This window comes from Rattus norvegicus, chromosome X (assembly GCF_021556685.1).
Source record: "Rattus norvegicus strain SHRSP/BbbUtx chromosome X, alternate assembly SHRSP_T2T, whole genome shotgun sequence".
Classification (NCBI taxonomy): domain Eukaryota; kingdom Metazoa; phylum Chordata; class Mammalia; order Rodentia; family Muridae; genus Rattus; species Rattus norvegicus.
In genome coordinates, this window is record NC_141554.1 from 125566474 (window position 1) to 125590978 (window position 24505).

At 42.2% G+C, this 24505-nt stretch overlaps 1 protein-coding gene across 1 annotated transcript; it reads left to right on the forward strand.

Moving 5' to 3' along the window:
- Nucleotides 1-6852: 6852 nt before the first annotated feature.
- Nucleotides 6853-15313, forward strand: Rhoxf11 (Rhox homeobox family member 11). Its single transcript, NM_001024873.2, has 3 exons — nucleotides 6853-7420; nucleotides 11649-11694; nucleotides 15064-15313. The coding sequence occupies exons 1-3, from the start codon at nucleotides 7044-7046 to the stop codon at nucleotides 15286-15288; spliced, it is 648 nt and encodes a 215-aa protein (NP_001020044.1). The 5' UTR covers nucleotides 6853-7043; the 3' UTR covers nucleotides 15289-15313.
- The last annotated feature ends 9192 nt before the right edge of the window (nucleotides 15314-24505 follow it).

A 24505-nucleotide genomic window follows, 5' to 3' on the forward strand; every position in this document is an offset into this window, starting at 1 on the left:
CAGGATTTAGAGTTCATCTTGGTGGATTTTTCCTTTGATGATTATGAAGTGTCCTTCCTTACATTTTTTATAACTTTTGGTTGAAAGTAGATTTTATTCGATATTAGAATATCTACTCCAGCTTATTTCTTGGGACCACTTGCTTGGAAAATTGTTTTCCAGCCCTTTCTTCTGAGGTAGTGACTGTTTTTGTCTCCAAGGTGTGTTTCCTGTTTGCAGCGAAATTCTGGGGTCTCTTTACATATCCAGTCTGTTAGTCTATGTCTTTTTATTGGGTGATTAATCCATTGATGTTGAGAGATATTAGGAACCAATGATTGGCTTCCCCTGATATTTTTGTTGTTAGAGGTGGAATTATGTTTCTGTAGCTATTTTTTTGCTGGGTTAATTGAAACTTTCTTGCTTTTTCCAGGATCAAGTTTCCCTCCTTGTGTGGAGTTTTCCATCTGTTATCCTTTGTAGTGCTGATTTTTAGAAAGATATTGTGTAAATTTGGTTTTGTCATGGAATATCTTGGTTTCTCCATCTATGTTAATTGAGAGTTTTGCAGGATACAGTAACCTGGGCTGGTATTTGTGTTCTCTTAGGGTCTGTATAACATCAGTCCAGGATCTTCTGGCCTTCATAGTTTCTGGCGAGAAGTCTGGTGTGATTCTGATAGGTCTGCCTTTATATGTTACTTGACCTTTTTCCCTTACTGCTTTTAATATTCTTTCTTTATTTTGTGCGTTTGGTGTTTTGACAATTATGTGACGGGAGGTGTTTCTTTTCTGGTCCAATCTATTTGGAGTTCTGTAGGCTTCTTGTATGCCTATGGGTATCTCTTTTTTTAGGTTAGGGAAGTTTTCTTCTATGATTTTGTTGAAGATATTTACTGGTCCTTTGAGCTGGGAGTCTTCACTCTCTTCAATACCTATTATCCTTAGGTTTGATCTTCTCATTGAGTCCTGGATTTCCTGGATGTTTTGGACCAGTAGCTTTTTGCATTTTGCATTCTGTGTTTTGCTGTCATTCTTTAAGGGATTTTTGTGTTTCCTCTGTGATGGCTTCTGCCCGTCTTCCTGTGTTGTCCTGTACTTCTTTAAGGCAGCTATTTATGTCCTTCTTCAAGTCCTCTAACATCATCATGAGTTGTGATTTTAAATCAAAATCTTGCTTTTTCACTGTGTTGGGGTATCCAGGGCTTGCTGTGGTGGGGGAACTGGGTTCTGATGATGCCAAGTGGCCTTGGTTTCTGTTCCTTAGGTCTTTGCCCTTGCCTGCTGCCATCTACTTTTCTCTGCTCTTAGCTGGTCTTTCTGTCTCTAACAGTGCCTTGACCCTCCTGTAAGCCTTTGTGTCAGCTCTCCTGGAGACTGGCTTTCTCCCAGCAGAATCTTTGTACAGAGAACTGTGTTCTAGGGTCAGCTCCAGGCACAGGCAGAAACAGGAAGGATCCTGTCCCAGTCTGCTCCTAGGTTCCTGTGTCCAAAGAGCTCCGGGCTGGTTCCTCTTGGGTCAGGAATATGAGCAGAAGTGGTGGTCTTCTCTGTGCCCTCAGTATTGTCCTTACTTCTGAGAATCCAGCTCTGTATCCACAGGACCTGGGTACATAGAGCTGTTTCCTAGGCTCAGCTCTCGGCACAGGCCCCTAGACAAAATTTTAACAATTCCAACACTAGTTGACATTCAAACCTAATTCATCAAAGATTACTGCTCTCCACCCCTATCTTTAAGTAATTATTAATTGCTAATAAAGGGAGAATAAGTCTTATGGGAATGAGGCCTTTAATTAGTTATTCAATACCAAGTGGTTATCCCTAAACCACTACACTAAGCAGACTCAGCATATATATATATATATATATATATATTCACATGTATTTAATAATAATTAAAGAAAAGAGGTAATGAATTTGAGAGAGAGTAGAGGTTTGAGATAGGTGAGAGGAACAAGAAGGGGAGAAGTTCTGTAATTATATTTTAATTTTAAAATGTCATACTGAGTGACGTAACCCAATCACAGAAAAACACACATGGTATACACTCACTGATAAGTGGGTATTAGCCCAAAAGCTCGGATTACCTAAGATACAGTTTACAGACCACATGAAGCTCAAGAGGAAGGATGACCAAAGTGTGGATGCTTCAATCCTTCTTAAAAGGCGGAACAAAAATATCCATAGGAGGAGATATGGAGACAACGTTTGGAGCAGAAAGTGAAGGACTGGGCATTCACAGCCTGCCATAGCTGAGGATCTAGCCCATATATATACAGCCACCAATCCCAGACAATATTGCTAATGCTAAGAAGTGCATGCTGACAGGAGCCTGATATAGCTGTCTCCTGAGAGGCTCTGCCAGAGCATGACAAATACAGAGGCAAATGCTAGCAGCCAACTATTGAACTGAGAATGGGATCCCCATTGGAGGAGTTAGAGAAAGGATTGAAGGAGCTGAAGGGGCTTGCAACCCCATAAGAACAACGATGTCAATCAACCAGAGCTCCCAGGGACTAAATCACTACCCAAAGACTATACATAGACAGACCCATGGCTCCAGCTGTATATGTAGCAGAGGATGGCCTTGTTGGGCAACAATGGGAGGAGAAGCCCTTGGTCCTGCCAAGGCTGGATCCCCCAGTGTAGGGGAACGTCAGGGGGGAAGGTGGGAAGGTGTGGGTGGGTGGGGGAACACCCTCATTCAAGAAGGGGATGGGGATGGGATAGGGGGTTTATGGATGGGAAACCGGGAAAGGGAATAACATTTGAAATGTCGATAAAAAACATCCAATAAAAATGAAAATTAAAATAATAATAATAATAATAATAGCCACTCATTCCATTAATAATTGTAAAAAGTCAATTTATAGGCTATAACTGTATAATAATTGTAAAAAGTTATAGGCTATAACTTTCCCCATATAAACAATCATTTTTAAATATAATTGCAAAAATTATTCAATAATCTTATTTACCCACTGTCTCTCTTAACTGCTTTGTCTCAGTGTATTTTACTGTTATGTTCATTGGCCATTCTATCTTTTCTCTGGCTAATCCATATCTCACTGAGAGTGGTTGTTTCTTTAATGTCCACTTGTAAAATGTAAATAAGAAATACCCAATTGAGAGAGGGGGGGGATTAGTGTTCACATCATATAACTAAAAAAATAAATAAAACTAGATGTTGAAATGAAGAAGAAGAACATGATGTCACAAGTAGGGCCATTTTTGTCTTAATATGCCTTGACAAACTCCAAAACAGGTGCTTAGAACAACGCACTCAGGGTTTCCATACACAGTCATGGTAATAGCAGTCATTCTGAACCAAAGGATGTTCTTCACAGACATGACCTTGGTTAGTGTTTGGGGAACGATGAGAACTATCTAGATATAAAGTATGTGGTGGGTGGTGATAATGTGATAATGTGCACAGCCAAAGGTGCAGCCGAGTGATCTTCACATGCACCAGGGTCTCACCAAGAGCCACCATGTCCTCCTGTGAGAGAACAAACCGGAAGCAAAAGTCCCTGCAGTCTGAGTCCTGAAGTCGTCTATTGTTCATGCTTTACAGATGTGCATTCTTTCCCAGTTTTTCAGAGCACCAGTGATTTAAAAAAAAAAAACATAGAATGTCAGACCTAGGTATAGTAAAACTGTGATCAAATCACATAGGAGAAAATTATAGAGTATGGGCTAAAATGGATTAGATTTTAGTTCAAGGTATATAAACTGTCCTTGTGTTTTCTGTTCAGTTTGATTTAATTATTCTTGTTCCTGAAAAAAAAAAACCCAAATTCTGAACTACAACATGAAGCTCAGAATCTCTGCTCAAGAGACCATAGTAGTCATGCATATAGCTTGGGGTAGTTTTACGTTTCTCCCCCAAATTATCCCACCATTAAAAGTCCTTTTACATAGTCCCAAGAATATGAATATGAAAAAGGAAGTCCAATAATTTTTAGGGGTGCTTCTCCCTGTATGCATCTCCAGAGATATCAATGTGGTTTTATATTCGAAAGCAAAGGTGAGTGGTAAGAGTGTATCCCGAGGGCCATCCTCCTAGTATTGCTGAATGACTCCTTCAGGGAAGGCCGTCTCCATGGAAGATGTAATTTTAATTCCCTTCAGCCAACAATAGAAAGAATAATACTGCAGCAGCATTGGTGATGTTACAGCTACCAGCAAAGGTGGGTAAATTATTCCCACACATGAAATAAACCACTTAGAAATCAAAGATTTCAATGCCCTAGGCCTCATTGGGGTCCTCCCTTGTATCTCTGCCACACTGTACAGGACCCCAGCTTTTAATACTCAGAATCCTAACTCTTAACTTCCTATCCCCTTCAGGCCTGAGACTTACTAACATAATATTGTAGATCAGCCAGTCTCACAATAAAGGCTTTCTTTTTTATTTTCTTTCCTCTTTTTTTTTTTTTACAGTTCTATGTCTGGTTTCTAAATGGAAAATTCAAATTGGAGTGTTTATGCAAGTTTGGACTTAGGAAAAGTCATCTCTTTTAAGTTCATCTTTTTTTCATTTCTTACTTTATCTAGACCTGTCTTAAGTAATTATCCACCATCTTAGGAAGAATCTTTCAGAAATGTGCAAAAGTGTCTTTGCCTTTGGTGAATCAGTACTATGGAATGTTTTGTCTTGTATATTTTTCCAATGAGAAATCAGTGATCTCCATACTAGCCGGAAATTTCACCAATTTAAGTATAGCAAAATTATTCAACTACAGACACACCACTAAGTCTATTTGGGAAATTAATTGTTAGCAATTATTTCTCTAGTATCACATTAGAACTAAAGGGCATTCCCTAAATTGACTTGCAGAGCAGAAGCTGAAAGAACCTGACAGATGTACATGTGAAAGGCAAAGAACTCAAAAGCTGCTCAGTCCAAGAAGACGACCTTCTCAGCAGCTCTCATCCAGTGCAGAAAATCAGAAAGGTCTCTGGAAAGTCTGTGTGTGGATTCACCTCATAGAATAAGACTTTTTAGAAGTCTGGAGAATCCACATTCCGAAGTCAGACAATGATGACACTGGAGATGATAGAATTACTCAGAAAAAGAGAATCTATATGCACGCAGAGGATTTTCATTTGACCTCATTATAGCTGGTCTTCCAGTTGGAATAAGCCAGCCCTATTGAGGGATGATTCTCTCGAGAGTTACCCTCAGCATCTCCCATGGGTGTGCCTCCTAGGTTATTGTAAATTCAGTCAAGCTAACAATCAAGGCCATAAGAGGACGGAAGTGCCTCCTAAGGCTTCAGAAAACATATCTAGCTCAAAGTGTCAGAAGTCTTCCTTCCTTCAAATTACATTCCAAAAGAAGCCTCTGGCTATTACCTAGCATCCTGGGTAGACTGAGGAAAAGCACAGAAAAGGATACAAGGCACAAAGATGGGAAAACGGTAAGAATAAGTTTTGTGATGTTAGAGCCAAGATATTGAGCTTGCTAGCCAATGCCACAGACTGTCTTGCCACTGTTGGTGAGTTTAGACACTTCTCTCAGATAGAGACACAAGAAAAATGCTAATGAAGAGTCAACAGGAGACACTGCAGATCATAGAGAGGCAGGAACCAACAGGTTACTTTAGCAAGATTCAACTGAAGTTGCCCTTGAAGCTTGGGGTAAGGTCGCCAGGAGTAAGAGTGGTAGGCAGAGTGATGGCCTCTCACGGATCCTATAAATCTCCTGACTTTGGGACTCATGTACATGGATTCAGAAAATTCTGGATACTCAGTGACTCCTGAAAGTAATAAGTCTGGACCATAAAAAAAGCAAAACCAAACAAAAACAAAAACAACAATAAAACCTGGAACCTTCACTTCTGGAAGGCTCCCTGGTACACTAAAGAAGACCTCCCTAAAACTCTATCCATTTTGGACCTGAAATTTTATGTGATCAAAGGTAGACAGGCACAAAACACTTGTTCACAAACTAAACACTTATTAATAATGAACCGTGAAGAACTTTACTTTATAGACTATAAAAGGGACCCAGACCTTAACACAGCTGACTCCATGATTGAAATACCATTTAGGCCATTAAACTTAGCACATAGACAGCACTGCCTGCCCAAACCTAAAAGACTGTATCCATCAAAGTTCATACAGTTCTGAGAAAGTCTTAAAATGTACTAAAATTGCTTTTTTGGCTTCCATAGTTCTGCTTCTGGAAAACTCTTCTTGTTAATTGAAATATGTCAGCCCAAGATATGGTTTATGTGTTTAAAAGTTTATCCTGAGAAAGATTGGGAACTACACTGGGATCACAAACACTTAACTGGTGTCCAAGTATTCTTCTCTGGTGTGTACAACATATGCATATACAGATACATATAATTACAATCTTTGTTAAAATTGAAAACACATATTTATAATTGCACACGTGTGCTTTTATTCTTTTTATACAGAATTAAATCATGGCCTAATTTGGATTTCAGGATGTAAAGGGCCAGCTAATATTTTTCAGTTGATTCGTTATTTTGACTTCATAATTTGCATAATGAGAATGCTTCAAATAACAGGCAGTACAAAGAGATAAAGCTTTATTTAGGGTCACATAAAAACTGGAAATTATATCCTAAAATGATATTTTAGTTATTTTTATTGATATCCTGCCTTCTCCTCTAAATCTGCCTAAAATGCACTCACAGCCATAATCAATATCCTCTCTTAGACCCAGGGAAACTCCTCAACTGAGGTCCAACTAGGAGTCCATTTCTCATGAGTCAAAAAAAAAGCTAACGTTCTGCTTCAAGCGGCCCTTATTGCCATGCCATTTATGGTAACTGTCTTATTCTATGAGGTGAATCCACATACAAGTTCATCTCCACACTTTCTATGCCTAATCTAGAGCCTCACCCAGGTTTGTAAGTTGAAAATCAATAGCTTCGGTGGAGGGGGACACGTGTCCGTGTCAGAGAGGAACGTGTGCCGCCTAGGGTCACAATTTTAGTCTGGAGAACCCGGACAGCTCCTCAGAGGGCTTCAAGGAGCAGAGCCTCTCTCTAGAAGCCACAAGGGTGCGCCTTCTGAGGAGCACAGGTCATGGCCCGTAAGTACTTCTACTTCGACTACGACTACTATGGGGTGAGCTTCTATGAGGAAGAAATCACTACTGAACCCCAGGAAAGGGTGGCCTACACAGCAAACAAGGGCGGCTTTACCGACGAAGTAACAGACCTCCTGAAAGAGCTGTTATATCAGGGCGGTCGGAGCACTATAGTCGAACATAGTTACCGAGGTTGTGACATGAGTAACATTCAGGACACTGAGCACGAACCAGAGGAGACCAGGAACGCGGATGAGACCAGTGAGCAGTTATTATTCAGGATTCCTCGGAAACCATACAAATTCACGCCTGGACAGCTGTGGGAAATGCAGGCAGTGTTCGAAGAAACTCAGTACCCAGATGCCTTCAGACGGTGTGTACCGGGTCTGTCCCTCAGAACTTTGGGCTCCTTTTCCTCTCCCCTGACCCCTCCTCACTCTTTTCAAGATGTTTTAATGTCTTTGAGATTCAGCACATAGATTCATTTACAGTGGCATACCTTTGTCCCTGAGGTACAAGCTCCTCAGAGAGCTTCAGGACACACAGCCTCAGCGGATGCCACAGGAGTGCGCCCTCTAGCGAGCTCAAGCCTTAACAAAGACTGAATCTGAGCAAAGCCTACACAGCAGGCAGTGGAGGTTTTCACAAAGCAGTGGCAGGCACCCTGAAAGCATTGTGTTGCGAGGGCCACCAGAACTCTGAAGGTGACCACAGCCTCTCTTTAGTCTTGTTAAATCAGAGTCTGAGTTATGCAGGCTGGCCTTGAACCCACTCTGTACCCCAGTTCATCGTTCTTGAACTTGTGATCCTCTTGTCTCAGCCACTTCAGTAGCTGAGATTACTGGCTGTGGCAGCTGGGTTGACTTATCGTCCCCTCTTGACCTTAAACCCACTAAGTTTTCAGCTGACTCTATGGTGATGGTTGGGAGAGTTATTATCTAGAGGTCCTGGATGGAATTTGTTTTTTCTATCTATTAAAGAATTGAAAGGCAGGAAAGGTTCCAGACACAGCAAGCAGTAATAGGTAACAAGCTATTAAAACTGAAATAGGACTGGTGCAAGGCAAGGTAGACAGAAAGATGCCCCTCCACTAAATAGACAGGGGAATCTGAAAATGAAATGTTTTTCATCTTGGAGGGGTATCAGCTGACCAAGCTGCTCATTTTTGGATTAGTCATTTTAGACAAAGAAAAGGGAAGCTGACAGGTTCATAGATTCATGTAAACTGAAACATGCTTAGGACAGGCTTTGACCGTACATGACCAGGGTGGAGCAGTCAGCCAAAGGCAGGAGAAAAGGCCCACTAGGGTTTTGTCTCAGGTAAGAAGACAGGAAACTTTCTGCAGGTTTGTTTAGCTCTTCGTTCCTCACGAAGTCCCTCTTGGGTGACTGAGGCTGCATCCTTGGTGGAAACCAGGTCTCCAGAATGCTCACTGACCACCCCTTTGGTTCCTTTCATTTAAAGAATTGTCCTTAAACACAGAAACATAAAAGCCATCACCTAAACCAAATCTGAAGATCAAAATTCAGCAGCCAGAAGTCTTGTCAAGTGGTTTTGGACCAGGCTCTGGGAAATTCGAACCCTGTAACAAAAGCCCTTTCCATGCCCACAGGCCCCAGTGACCACTCTCCTGCCTTATTGCTCCTCTCTAGATGCCTCATGTAGACACTTCACATAAGGGAAATGGGCAGAATTTGTCCTTTCTGAATTAACCTGCTTCAATTGGCATGTCTTCAAACCTCATCAGTGTGCTACATCTGGCTTAATTTCTGCATTCTCCGGAGTAAATTATAGCCCAAAGATCCTATTACATAGCTATCATATGTTTTCTGTTAACATATATTTTCTGTTATCACACCATCTGTAAAAAGAGAAATGGGTGATTTTCTCTGTGGCCTATATGGATTGTGCATTGCAGCTGTGAGTAAAGAGAGTACACAAGTGCCTTTCTTCGTGCCAGATTTTTCAGTCATTTGTGGGCATACACCCAGAAGCAGATTTGTTGTATCATGTGATCATTCCATGCTCACTGTTTGTAGGAGACCTGACCCTTCCTTTGTGGCTATACTGCTTGACATTCCTCAGATTCAAGCATGATGTTTCCAACGTCTTTAGGGACATATCAGGCTTGTTATTTTGTGGATGTTGTTAATAGCCACCTTTCTGGGTGTGGGATAATATCTGTGCGATTTTGAAGTTCGTTTCCTGACTGTTGTGTGACTTTACCTGTGCTTTTCGCCACCGTGACCTGTCTTTGTGGTCAACTGTCTCTTTCAAAAGGTCTTTTCCTATTTAACTCTGGATGTGTTTTGGAGTGCATTATTGATGTTCAAATACATTGTCTGATTCCATGTGATGCTTTTTTCCTTCAATACACAGAACATTGAAAATTTATTAGCATTCCGGTTTATCTATTTCATGAGTATTGCTTGTGCTGGAGCCTGCTTTTTGTACATACTACATTTTAGAGATCATACTCAACAGAATGAAGACCTTTGTGCTCCTGAATCCATATACAATTCCAGCAATCAGTTTGAACAAAGTACAACCAGTTCTAAACATGAGTCCTTCTAAGAATTACTGAAAAAAAATGCTTGTAGAGGTGTGAGAGGAGATAGCATTTTAAAATTTTTATTACAAATATTTTATACAATATATATTTAATTACATTTTCTCCTTTCCTAACTCCTCCTAGATTCCTCCTACCCATTCAACTTCATGAACAAAACAGGAAAACTGTCAAGACCAAAACCCAAATCAAAGCAGACAAAATTAAAAGAAAAAGAAAACAAGACAAAAATATAGCAAGCTATAAGGTGTTGTATGTTCACCCACAGTCACACGAAAACATGCACTCATGCACACATGTGCACATACACAGACACCCACAAAAAACAAAACAACATCTGCAGTCTCTTTTGTATTGGTCGACTACTCCTGGACATGGTGCCTAACTTGGAGTATTATGGGGATGATGTTGTTCTTTGTCTTACAGAAGCTTTCAGTTTCATAAGGCCTCATTTATTAATTCTTGATCTTAGTGCCTGAGCCATAAGTGTTCTGTTCAGGAAGTTGTCTTCTGTACCAATGTGTTCAAGGGTGTTCCCCATTTTCTCTTGTATCAGGTTTAGTTTATCTGATTTAATGGATCCCATTTTCTTATCAAACCTATTAGTCTGTATCTTCTGGGGAAGCAGCATAGACCATTAATATGGACAGTTATTAACGATAGGTATTTATTGATTCCTGTTATTTTGTTGTGGCAGCATGGATTTTTTTCCCTCTTTTGATGAACTTTTCTGGGATGTTTTATTCCTTGTGTCCTCTTCAGATTGCAGTTTCCTTCTAGTGCCTTCTGTGAAGCTGGATTGGTGTACAGAAATTGCTTAAGTTTGTTTTAAATCATGAAATGGTTTTCTTCCTTTGTCAACTGCCTGTAATTGTTTTGCTGGGTCTAGTAGTCTGAGTTGGCAATTGTGGCCTCTCAGAGCTTTTAGAACATCTATCCAGACCCTTCTGGCTTTCAGAGTTTCCATAGAAAAGCCAGCTGTTATTCTAATGGGCCCTCCTTTGTATATGATTTGGTGCTTTTCCCTTTGCAGCTTTTAATACCCTATCTTTTTATGTACATTTAGTGTTTCGATTGTTACTTGTCATGGGGGGGTTGTTTTCTGGTCCTGGTCCATTTGTTTCATACACTTTTTATACCTTGATAGGTGTGGCATCTTAATATTGTTCCAGATTTCCTGGGCTATTTATGCCTGGATTTTTATTTTTTAATATTTAACATTTTCTTTGACTGAGATATCATTATCTTCTACCTTGTCTTCAAGAGCTGAAATTCTGTCATCTGTGTCTTTTAATCTATCGTTGAGGCTGACATATGAAGTTTTTGTTTGGCATCCTAAGTTTTTCATTTCCATTTTTATGTCATTTTGGGTTTTCTTTATTCTATTCCTTTCTTAGGTTCTACTTTCATGTCTTGAATAGGTCTCACCATTTCATCCAACTATTTGTGTTTAAAAAGGTATTTCTTCATATCCTGTTTAGAGTCTAATACTAATAATTGTTGTTTTGAAGTTCCTGTCTTATGCTTCAGCTCAACTGTTTTACTTACAGCTTAATACAATAGAGTTGCTGACTTAGGAGGAAGCATACTGCATTGATTCATGTTGTGTTTTGGTACTGTGATCCAGGCATTTGAGATTATGTTTTAGGTGTTTCTTGGTGTAGACGTCTGGTGTCATCTTTGTTGGGTTAGTCCTTTGGTCCTAGCCAAGTGTGGCAGCTGTGAGATTCATGGAAAGTGTGGTGGCTATTCACATCTTGGTAGATGTAGGTCAGAGGAGGGTCAAAAAAGAAAGGATGAGAGGGAAGTGGAGAAGAACTAGAGGGACTCTGAGTCTGCACCAGGAGGCCGAGTCCCAGGGAGGAATTGAGGTGGGCTGGGACGAGGGCCTCCTGGAGGCTGCAACAGAACCAAGAATAAGCATGGAGAGGAGCAAGATATTAAATCTTAAAATATGCATAGAGTGTACAGATTGTACTTTATTTTTTGCTTAGTATGGAATACTAAGTATTTGTCTTTTTCTCTCCACAGAAAAGAGCTGGCAGAGCTCATGAATGTGGATGAACAGAAAGTAAAGGTCAGTCAGCTTGCTGTTTAGTTCTATTGGGGTGCTGATCTCAGATACTCCTCAGGACACAGATGACAGTGTCCTAGGCCTGTGTGATTGCTGTATTTTTATTTTCGTGCTTTATTTTGGGAAATAAGATTTGGACTATGGGGCCTTGACGAGTAGAAACTAGAAAAAGGAAAATTAAGCTGGTGTTTCTACCCCATCATTCCTAAAGTAACAGCAGAAAGTAAATAGAATCTTTACTTATCTATCCATCCATCGATCTGTCCATCCATTCATCATTCTATCTATCTATCTATCTATCTATCTATCTATCTATCTATCTATCTATCTTATATATGTATATGTGTGTAACATATGTATTTTGTACATATGTGATATACACATATATAACCCATAATTAACTTGTAGCACACAGGAGTTCTTCACAAGGGTCTTCTATTAGGCATCATTTTGTAACATAGAATGATTTGGAAATGATCATATCATTGCAGGGAGAATTTGGTGACAAAACTCACATATGTACATCTGTTACATATGTGCAGTGTGTGTGTGTGTGAGAGAGAGAGAGAGAGAGAGAGAGAGAGAGAGAGAGAAGGGCTAGTTCCACTTTATAAAAGAATGAAAGAATGAATGAATGAATGAATGAATGAATGAATGAAAACAGAATGAGGGAGATGGAATAATTGAGCCACAAATTATACTTTCTTTTATCTCCATTTGTTTATTCATTCATTCATTCATTCACTTTACATCTTGAAAACTGGCCCCCCTCATTCCAGTCTCCCCCTCACACTGTCCATTCACCCATCCCCCTTCCCTTTCCTTTGAGCATTAGGTGCCCCCTGGGTATCCCCCCCACACCCTAGCACATTAAGTCTCTGCAAGGCTAAGTATATCCTCTCCCACTGAGGGCAGACAATGCAGCCCAGTTAGGGGAATGGGATCCACAGACAAGCAGCAGGGTCAGGGACAGCCCTTTCTTTAGTTCTTAGTTGACCCACAAGAACACCGAGCTGTACATCTGTTACATATGTGCAGTGTGTGCGTGTGTGTGCGTGTGCGTGTGTGTGTGTGTGTGTGTGTGTGTGTGTGTGTGTGTGTGTGTGTGTGAGAGAGAGAGAGAGAGAGAGAGAGAGAGAGAGAGAGAGAGAGAGGCTAGTTCCAGCCAGTGTATGCTCTTTGGTTGGTAATTCAGTCTCTGAGAGCCCCAAGGGTCCAGGTTACTTGACTGTGTTCGTCTTCCTGTAAAGTTCTTATTCCCTCCAGTGCCCCCAGTCCTTCCCCCAATCCTTCTCCCTGAACTACCTCCAATGTTTGGCTTGAGTCTCTGCATCTGTTTCAGTCAACTGTTGGGCAGAGCCTCTCAGTGGACAGTTATACTAGGTTCCTGTCTGCAAATACAATACAGCATCATTAATAATGTCAACATTGTTGTTTGTCCATGGGATGGGTCTCAAGATGAGCCAATTATTGGTTTGCCATTCTCTCCATCTTTATCCCTGCATTTCTTTTAGACAAGATAAATTTGGGGTCAAAAGTTAAGTGGGTAGGTTGGTGTCCCTATTGCTCCACTGGGGGTTCTGCTTGACTACAGGAAGTGGCTATTTCAGTATCCATATCCCCACTGCTAGGAGTCTCAGCTAAAGTCACTCCCACAGACTATGAGTCTCCTCAATCCCAGGTCTCTGTCATGCCCTAGAGATGGCCCCATAACCCCCTACCTTTGTCAGATACTGATTTCTATTCATTCTCCTGGCCCTCTTGCCCTATCTCCTACCTCCTCCCATACTTTATCCTGAATTCCCCCCTTCCCCTCTCCAACCCCTCTCCTACCTGGCTTCCTCCCTCCATCTGCATCCTATGACCATAGGCTTGAACTCGTTGATACAGGAGACAACTTCCTGAACAGAATACCAGTGGCCAATTAATAAATGAGACCTCCTGAAACTGCAAAGTTTCTGTAAGGTGTAGGACACTGTCAATAGGACAATATGGAAGCCTACAGATTAGGAAAGGATTTTCACCAACTGTACATCTGTCAGAGGACTAACATCAAAAATATATAAAGAACTCGAGAGATTAGAGACCAACAAACCAAATAACCCAAGTAAAAAATGGAGTACAGCTCTAAACAGAATTCTCAACAGAGGAATCTCGAATGGCCAAAGAGCACTTAAAGAAATGTTCGAAGTCCTTAGTGATCAGAGAAATGCAAATCAAAATGACCCCAAGATTCCACCTCACACTAGTCAACATGGCTAAGATCAAAAACTCAGGTGACAGCAGATGCTGGCGAGGATGTGGAGAAAGGGAACACTCCTCCATTTCCAGTGGAGTGCAAATTTGTACAACCACTCTGGAAATAAATCTGGTAGTGTTTCAGAACATTCGAAATACCCTCCACCATACCTCAAGGACATGTGGTCCACTCTATTAATAGGAGTTTTATTCATAATAGCCAGAAACTGGAAACAACCTAGACGTACCTCAACCGAAAAATGGATATAGAAAGTTGGTTCATTTACACAATGGAATACTATTCTGCTATCAAAATCAAGACATCATGCATTTTTAGGCAAATGGAACTAGAAAATATCATCCTGAGTGAGGTAACCCAGTCCTAAAAGGACAAGCATGGTATGTACTCACTTATAAGTGGACATTAGCCATAAAGTATAGGATATCCTTGTTACACTCCACAGGCCCAAAGAAGCTAAACAAGAAGGAAGGCCCAAGGGAGGATGCTTGATCTCACTTAGAAGGGGGAATAAAATATGCTCCTGTAATCTAAGGCCTCTTCATATTAGGTGAGACAAATGTGGAAAGAGAGCTTGGCGAATGTCTGCCTTTATTTTAGAAGGTTTTGAAAGGTGACCTAGACAGTGGCAGTTCTAAATTTAAGTTTCTGGCATTATTACATCTTGAATTCAGGATATGGCTCCAAATTCCCACTAGGGTAGAGAAGAGTTGGCTCTTAGCTAGAAAGCAAGTACATTACCACACTAACATGCATGAGATTTTGTCTAAGGATATTTTTTTTCACAAAAACAACCATAAGCCTGTGTACAGAGAGCTTGGCACATGGCTCTAATTAGGTAAAATTGTGCAGAATAAAGGACATGGTATCGTGTACTATATAATATTTTTCTTTCCATTTCTGGTGGTGCCATACAAACCAAGAACTCAGAAGCTGTAGGCAAATCCTTGATCACGACTAAGAGCTGCAGCCATGTAAAGCACTATGAACTTTAAAAGCTGTATTGTGAGTTCAAAAGCAATTTGTGGGGACAAATGATACTGCATGATATGGTTCCTATCAAAGCAGCATCTGCTAAATATGTTAATCTAATCCCTCTCTCACTCTGATTTCAGGATTGGTTCAACAATAAGAGAGCTAAACTTAGGAAGATTCAGAGGGAAATACTAAAGGGAAAGATAATCACTCCTACCCAGGACGAACTTCGCATGAAGACTTTGGTGGAGTCCAAGAATGTCATCATTTTCCAGGAGCAAGTGGGGGATGGGCTCTTCTGGGATCACCAGAACTTTGACACCCGTGCTGTCCAGGACAGCCCTATCTCCCTTCTCTTTCTTTAGCAATAGAGTACAGCATTATCCCTTTATTCCTTGGGCTTGCCCTCCACAGAAAAAGGATATGTTGTTTTACAATTTCTACAAAAGGTAGAGCTCAGAGCGGGTGAGGGGGCTTTGATACATAGTGGTTACACCCTCCCTGGCAGGAGGAGGGCAGACTCTGTCTCTGCAGGATTCCTGGGCAGTACTATCCTTTCTTGGCATTCTGTTGCAGCCTCCTAGGTGCCTGTCAGGCCCTTCCCTGGGACTTCTGTGGTCCTACTGTGTTCTAGCCTACTGATCCCCTCCTCCACCCATGGTTTTTGTGAGGAATTCTTGGGGGAAGGTAATGGATCTGAAGGCCAGGATCTGAAGGCCAGGAAGGATGAGCCCTGGGCACCAGCAGCAGTAGTAGCTGTGTGTGGCCAAGGAGCAAACATTGGTCACAAAACAACAGACCTGTCCAGAGAAAATTAAGGAGCAGGAATCTTGGGGGATGGGTGGAGCCGGCCGCCCAGGGGTTGGTAAGGAAAGTGCACCTGTATAATTTCTCCATATTTTTACTTTGCTCTCGCTGCCCCGACTCAGCAGACATTTGTTTCATCATTTTTTTAACAGAGGGGACTGCTTAGATTTGACTTCATCTTGTCAAAGCATCAAGGCTTGTCTTAAGGACTCCCTGGTGTAGCCAGGGAGGTTGCTCAGTGGGAGCATGATGGAATTCCTGAAGACCTGGGTTTAGTCCCTGGGCCCCACACAATGGAATAGAGTCTCCCAAGTTCCCCTCTGACCTCCACATGCCCGGTTGTTGGGTCATGCTCGCACATGTAGTTAAAGTAAAAATCTAATAAAGAACTGTAGTTAGAAACAGAATTGAGTCTATCGGGTGTGTTTGCTTACAGCTATTCATTCTTAGCTGTGAAATTCTGCATGGTGTGTGCACATTTGTGTTTGTGGGTAAACTATGCAGGAGGACACATCAGCTTCAATCATCATGAGACCCCCCACGTGACTTTTCTTAGTTTATGTCATTTGAGTGTGTGTGCACTCGAATGAGCATGCCAGTGCATGTCAGTATGCATGTGTGCTTGTGTGCTTGTGTGCTTGTGTGCGTGTGTGTGTGTGTTGTGCATGTGAAAGAGAATGGGGGAAGGGAGAGGGAGGGACACAAGAGAGAAAAGAAGAGCAGAAACACAGGCACATCTGTGAATGGTAGATGGATGCTCTTTTAGGAGTCTCCTTTTGGTCTCTGTGGCATTCAAGGCAGTGTCTCTGTTGTTTCTAGACTGTGCTTCTTTTTCTAGGGCATTTGGTCCAACAGCTTGTAGTCAATGTTCCAGTTCCTGCGGGTTCTCTTCCTGTATGTGCTGGGATTCCAGATGCCCACCACTGTGTCTGGCCTTAAGAGGCTCGGAGAACAAACTAAAACACTCAGGGTACCTTGCTAAGCACATTTATGTGTTAAGCCAGATCTACCAAAGGGAAAAAAAAACAAAAGAAAACTAAATGAACAGACAATCAAAAAACCCTTGTCTTTTAATCCAAAATCTGTCTCTGGTCTAAAGATAACCAAGTAAGCTAGACTGTCTTGCTAGCAATCTCCAGGAACCTAGCGAGTCTGTACACCCACAGATGCTGATAAAGAAAACACATAGCATCTTTGCAAAGGTCTCTTTGGGGTACTATTCATCCTTGAGAAAGGAGAAATCCAGATGTGTGTGAGCATATCAGTGAGCCTGGAGGACACTGTACTAAATGAAACAGTAGCCTGAAAAGTGCAGGTTTGGCACGATGTAGCTAAAGGAGTCAGACTCAGTCATGCAAAAGCCTGGCTGCAGCCATGGCCTGTCCCACCAAAGGAAATAGCATGTATTTAATGTTAAATATTTCTGTTTGGCAACGTAAAAAGACTCCCAGAAACCTGTTCAAAAACAACGTGGAAATATGCTGCTGAACTATACACTTAAAAAAAACGGTTTAAACAGATAACTTTGCTTCTGTGTTTTAAGATAATTCTAAAATGAAAATAAAAAAAGCATGTGGCCAGTGATGTCTTTTGTATTTCATTGATTTTTTTTAAAACAAATGTGAAAGGGACGCCAACAGTGAATGACAATGTCTTGCTCCACATTGATACAGGGTATCAGAGGTTCAGGGAAATTGTCATAGATTTCCCCTGTTAGAAGTCCTGTAACAGAGACTTCTCCATACTGGGAAGACCTGGTGTGTTGTTCTTCATGAACGCTTTAGGAAACAGACTTGTGAACAGGGCTCCAGCATGAGTGAAGAGTTTTACCATTGCCAGTTTCTATATGTCACACTTCACACTGGGACTCAGAAGACACAACCGGATAAATTCAATGCAATGAATCTGCTTTGGTCCCAGAGTACCGAGGGTCAAGTGGCAGCACTGAATTCTAAAAGGCAGGGAAGTGATCAACAGAGCCAAAGTAATGATCATAACGGACCAATGCACATAGACCTATCATGCTAACCCATCCATCCACTGTCTACAGAAGTAAAACACATAGGAAGCTCACAAATTATCCTCAGTCTACATGAGTAGCAATGTTCTACAGCCAGAAGCCTATACCCGGTGAAGGGGAAAATGCTGCTCTTGTCACATTGCCAGGGATTGGTATGGATATGGAATACTATGCCTGACTGAAGCCCTGGCAGGTACCAAGTAGTCAGGGATGAAAATGATACCTTCATGCCCTCATCTTATACATGGGGAAAATAAAACAGAGAGGTCAAGTAACTTCCACAAAATCACACAGCAAGCTGAAGAGGAAATACAGCAGGCGGATAAGAAACCCTGGCTCAAAGAATGTGGACTGTCAGAGGGGATTGGAGATACCAGAAGAACATGGCCCACTGAATCAACTAAGGAAGGGCCATATGGGCTCACAGAGACCAAAAGCACAAGCACAGGGCCTGCTAGTGTCTGCAGTAGACTCTCTGTGTATATGTTATGGCTATTAGCTTGGTTTTTTTTCTGGGACTCCTGAGTGGAAGCAGGTATATCCCTGACTTCTTTGTCTGCTCTTGGGATTCCTTTTCTCCTATTGCATTGCCATGCCCTGCCTCTATGTGAGAGCTTTTGCTTTGTCTTACTGTATCATGCTTTGCCCTGTTTGACTGGTGTCTGTTGGAGGCCTGCTCCTTTCTGAAGAGGAAACTGAGGCGCAATGGATCTGGGGAAGGTAGGGGGAGCTAAGAGGAGTGGAGAGAGATTGCAAACTGTGTTCAGGAAGTATTTTTGAGAGAAGAATCCATTTTCAATAAAAATAAAAAAAAGAATGTGGACCACAGCTAAAGAATGACACCAAAAGTTGTCCTTAATCTCTACACCCATTAATCACAGGCATGAATGAACTCACACCAACAATATGCTTCCGTGCACGAGAGCATGCCCATGCACTTAAAAATGACATTTCACATCCAATAGTGTATTCAGTTTTTCAAGTTCAATTTGCTTTAGACATGTCTTCCAACTTTCCATCATTTTCTTTAAAGTATATTGATATCAGCTTCACTAACATAATTTGCCAAAGTTATTTTCTGGCTTCTTTCACACAAATAAAAATTTGTGGATAACTCAGAAATTGAAACAGAGGTGACAGAAACCTCCTCAGCAAAAGCCTCCTGGGACTTTTCTGAGCCTCCTTTCTCCCATTCGTCACCAGCCTCCATTGTGGACATTCTCCCTGAAAGAAGTTTGCTTCTGGGCTCCCTCTTATTACCCTGAGGTTTCAGTAGAGACTTAGAAAATTAGATTTATTTCCCTTAACAGAAACGAAGCTGGGATTGGCAGGTAACGAGGAAACTAGGGGAACAATAGAATGCAGGAGGAAAGGAGAAGATTCCCTAATATGATATCCCAGGTCACTTCAAGACCAGCAAAAGCCACAGTCAGAGGCAGAGAACACTGCAAATCCAGGTACACTCAGGCAGGGCGATCTGCTGCCTGAAAAGCTACTGGATACAGGCACAAGGCAGACAGAAGCTTACCCAATGACCATGAGCAAGGACCTGTATATGAGTATTCCCAGCCACCACTCCATCACCTCTAGACTGTTTCTTATAAAATAGGGCTCACTGTATTGAGGAACACCACTAGTCCACAAAGCTCCTATCCCACCAATGATGATGGGCTACCTTATATTTGGCTGCAATTCTGACCAAATATACCCTCAAGATTTGACTTAGCTACCTCAACCCCACCACCTTGGCTTCTATTTCTGTCTGGACTCCTGAAACTCAGGAGGGGCTGCTTTTCCAAAAACAACATGAAGAATGTTGTAAACACTTAAGACCCTTCCCACCTTCTTCGGATCTCTACGGTGTTCCTTTTTTTCTCAGAGAAGATGGTTAACGGACATTAAGAGACTAGGCACAGTTGGGAAGGTATGGGAGGGTCACGCCCTCCCACTGTCACACCCCCAGAACTGCAGCAGGAGGATAGGAAAGCTAGGCTTTGAAGCTCTGCAACTCTAGGAGCTTCTCTTCCTGCTCAGACTTCCCAATCATAGGGTCAGAGGGCACTCCAGAGGCTCAGGGTCACAAGAAGTGGGAAAAAGCACTGGACGTTAAGAACCCACCCCAGCCCAAGTACAGTGTCTCCATTTAGCTCCACTCATCTCTGAGTATTCCCTCACACTGGCAGGCCTCAATGAGGGCTGGGGAAGGAGTAATAGAGAGAGGTACCTGTTCTCTGATGGGGTACTCTGAGCCTGCGGAGGTCGCTGTTTTCAGTGTGGTTTAATGTGCTGTATGACTGCGGAGAAAGAAAGGTGGCTCAAACAGGTAACCTCCTAAGGCTTACTGTGCTCCGGAGCAGTTTTAGTCTTTGGCCCTCTTGGCATTGTTTTATCCCATCTTGTCCACCAGGGGGCGACATTTGCTGATGACTTAGTCTTCTAGGCCTACTCCTGTGGCTCCCGTGCAGTTAGCTAGCTGTCTAGCCACAGAACTTACTGCAGAATTTCCCCAGGCCTTGGCTGCTTCAACTTCGGACCCCTCTTGGAACTTACGCACAGGTGCAGCAGGATGCACGGCCTTAAAGCAGCAATCTATGGAAACCAGGGGGCAGTTTTAGGTTCCCTGTTGTTCAGCGCCCATACTTGAGGACAGCTGTTGCTGGAGATGTTATGGGATAACCTTAGGGTAAAAGAAACCAAGCGGGTCTTGGAAGTGGCCAGAGGAAAGTACTCTGGAAGAACTTCCACAAAGAGGATCTGCTAGATACCTGTTCGCTCCAACAAGGGTCCCTGAGGGGCCAGCTTTGCTCCAAGAGCAATTGGTACCTGAACTTTGTGCTTCTGGATATTTTATTTATATTATTTTTCTACGACCACGTTTAATGGATTCATCTACATACATGCAAGGGATTGGATTTCTTATTTGTTTGAGTTTATGCTGCCTTGAGTGGCAGCTTCCAGTCTGGGTTAAGCTATGATTTTGGAGTTCCAGAAAACGTTATTACTCAGCCCCTCCCATAGTCTGTGAGGAGGAGGAGCACTAATGACTACTCCCTGACCCAGAACTGTCTGCTCTATTATTGGATACTGTTGTTGTTGCTTTGTTGTTGTCGTTGTTGTTTCCACTTTCATGAGACATTTTCTCTCAGCATCACACACTGTCTGTTACCATGTGAACATTAGAGAATGAGATCAGTGAAGAGAGATTTTAGTGAGATGAATAAAGTCAGGCCCAAATCACACTGTAAATACTTATAAAACTGTATGGACTAAAAAGAATTCAAGAGGAAAACTAATTTTTAAATTACATAATCTGGGCCCTTTCCTTTTATCCATTCATTCATTCATTCATTCATTCATTTTATATACAGATCACTCCCCCCTCCCAGTCCTTCCTCACACAATCCTTTCCTCATCCCCCTTTCCTTCTCCTCTGAGAGGGTGGACCCAGCCTGAGTGTCCCCTCACCCTAGCACATCAAATCTCTGCAGGGTTAGACACTTCCTCTCCCATTGAGACCAGATAAGGCAGCCTAGCTAGGGGAGCGGATGCTACAAAGCTCATTCATAACTCTCGCAGTCCATTTCCTAAGACGTTCAATGCAGGGAGCCACAGGGGACTTACCCAATACACAGGGAGAACCAAAATACCTCTCTAGTAATTGAACAATTGTGTGCAGGATCAAATTGCTGTATAGGCAATTAATTCTCAAAGGCTTGCAGATGTACAAGTTCACTGAACATCTTTGTGTTTGTGAATCTGTAAGGAAGTTACTGAGGTGTTCTTTGAGCTGATACAGGCTAATGGTTCAGAGGGGTTATTTCTGTGTGGTTCTGTGCCACCAGACATCACTCCATACCCTCCTCGGCATCTCCACCCTTGGGTGAGCAGTCCTCAGAAGGATTCTCTATGCGGCTCCTAGCTACAGAAAGAGAGATGTTTGATGCGATGGAACGTTCTGGTTTCTGAGACAAGAGTAAGGAAGGCTTCTTTTCAAGTTTGCTCAGACAAGAGTCTTTCCTGAGGCAACACAATGGAAGCTCTATCCAGTGTGAGAAAGTAACTTTTTTGTTCACTCTGGGACTTGCCACATGCAGCTGTCCTAAGCAGATGAACCTACAGAAATCAAAGTATGCAACTCCATCAGGTTTTTCCCAAGGCTTGGGGCCTGAGGTCCAATTCTAAATATGGGTGTAATAAAGCTGTGGAAAGCCTTTCTCTTAGATCTGTCCGTTGCTTGCGTGTATCCCGAAGTCTCTGCTGAATAATAGACCATGACATCCTCTGTATAAAACCTGACATACTTAAAAGGGAAAAGGACATAGGGCAGACAAGGCTGTGTGACAACACAGGTATTTCTGCCTGTGTTTTGTGTATTACGTGAGCACATGCATACATGTTTAAGAACTGCTCAATATATATTTTTCTCTGGGACCCTCTTGAACCACAGGTAAATATCCATGGGATAATTTGAGAAGGGACAATTGTTCAAGCTCGTCAAGTAAAGATGTATCTATTTTACAGTTGTAGTTTCACTAGAGAACCATTAAGTTATTTTTAAAATAGAGGTGAACAATAAATGCATGGCCTGGAGTCTGAACCTTGGTATGTAGCCCAGACCGACCTTGTTCTCTAGACTGTCTTGTCCCAGGCTCCCAAATGCTGGTGCCATAGGCATATGCCACTAAACACACCATGGCTTCCTGATTCATGTGTATTCTTTATACATTACTAGAGATATATTTGTGCTAAAAGAATTACTGGAGGACTAGAGGCATGGCTCAGTGATAAAGAGGGCCAACTGTTCTTCAAGAAGAGCTGGGGGTCAGCATTCACACGGGTCACTCACATGCATCTGTAATCCCACTTCCAGAGGGATACAGCACCCCCATATGACTTCCATAGTTACCAAACGTGCACACACAGAGACAATCAAAAGACACATAAAAAGTAAAATAAATGTGAAAGTAAAATTTAAGAGAATTTTGTATTTGTATCTAAAATGCACCTTAATCTAGCACATTCTTACAAGGGCATGTTCCCTTTCACATCCCAACAATTCAGGAAACATGCAGCTTTTAAATGTTTGAACTCCTATCCACTAGTTTCTTTTCAATCTCTCTGAAGTTGTAGGCCCACAAAGTGTCATCTGTGAATGTTAAAGCCAAAGAAATGTGTTCACTAAAACCCACAGCAGAAAGAGCGAATGGATCACCGTCAGGCTGGGAAGAAATAGACAGGGTGGAAGTGATATATGTTCTCACAGCCAACTTCGTGCAATCTGCAGGCAGAATGGAGATAGGACACGTGCAAGCAGAGAGGGCATTGGATAACATACAGCCTTGCCACATATCACTAAAACAGCTGTCCAAATTTCAACTGAAGATCTGAAAATAGGATACTAACAAAGAGCACGGAATTAGAGACGCAAGTAGTTGATCACAGAAAACACTGCCACCATGAGATGCTGGTTGTTTCTCTGGGTTGCTGTGACTTCACCATCTGGTTATCTTACTACATGGCTTCCTTGAGATGTCCTCAAACTACCTGCATAGGTTGTGTGACAAAACTCTTCCTGGTGAGACAAAACACAGTCGTCCACTCACCCCAAATAGAGAGCCCATGATGGACCAAAGTATGGATACCACCAAAGTCCAACTTCGTGAACTGATGCGTTTTAATTGGGTTACTTACGGGAATATGGGTGAAGGGTTATTTACAGCAGAAGGAACGTCTCAAAGACAGTTGTATCACCAAAGCTCACCCCATGCTGGGTGTCAGAGAACTAGCAAAACTGGGAACCTGGGGCAACTGCACAGCCTACAGCCAGCTCAACAGTTTGGAGCATGTCCTGTCCAGGTGCCTCAGTTGGTCTAAACACCTTCAAGGAAGCATAACTGCTTTCTGCTTCTTCTGGGCAGCTGATCTGGTCCGGAGTCTTATTTGCAGGTTTTAGCTTCTGAGAGTGTTCTTTGCAGCTCTGCCTTTCTTCCTCTCAGAGGGACTCCATGCTTTTATTGTTTACTCTAGCATAGAGGTACCTAGATAGTCTGGTCACTTTGGGGGGAGTTCTCGAGGTTATTTTGTATTGTCTACCTCTCTGCTCAGAAGTCTGCAAGGTGGAATGTTTTAATCTCAGAGAAAACTGTTACACAACAGCATCCCATTAGGTAGGGTGAGAAAGAAGTTTCTGACTAGGTGCACTGAAGCCACGGTTTGCTACCTTGTGTTAGTGGCTCAGTGGCCAGGGTTTTGAGATTACAGCTTGGAAATGGAATCTAAAGATTTTTAGCCAGCCACAGTTAAAAAGGAGAGCATGTTTTGTGGTGTGAATAGAAGTCGCTGGATGAGGAATGCACACCACAATGAGGCCGTCTTCCCATATGTATACTGTCTACATATAATTCCTGTCTCTCTTGGGAAGTGGACCTGTGGGTGATCACTCTGTCCCCACAAAACTGGGGCCTGGGTACTAACAATGGACCCCTTTCTTATTGGTCTTTGATATCTATGGAGAGAAACTTCCTCTACATGTGTTGGGCCCTGATCTGCCAGTCGCATGCTGTGTGACAAGCGACCCTCCAATTCTCAGAACTATACAAGGAACCTGTCTGCATACTGCAGTCGTAGACCCCAGGGAGTCTTTGTCACTATCTTCACCTAACACCCCTTTTCTGCCTGTATAGGCATCTGTCTACTATGCTCCTTCATTCTAAGTCTTTCTGATGTTCCTAAATCCAGCATCCAACCTGGCGCTT

Excerpts from the sequence above, each read along its gene's own strand:
- Rhoxf11 (NM_001024873.2), top strand. The coding sequence starts at position 7,044 with ATGGCCCGTAAGTACTTCTACTTCGACTACGACTACTATGGGGTGAGC. Across the intron at positions 7,421-11,648 it reads TACCCAGATGCCTTCAGACG|AAAAGAGCTGGCAGAGCTCA; the intron begins GTGTGTACCGGG and ends TTCTCTCCACAG. Across the intron at positions 11,695-15,063 it reads TGGATGAACAGAAAGTAAAG|GATTGGTTCAACAATAAGAG; the intron begins GTCAGTCAGCTT and ends CTCTGATTTCAG.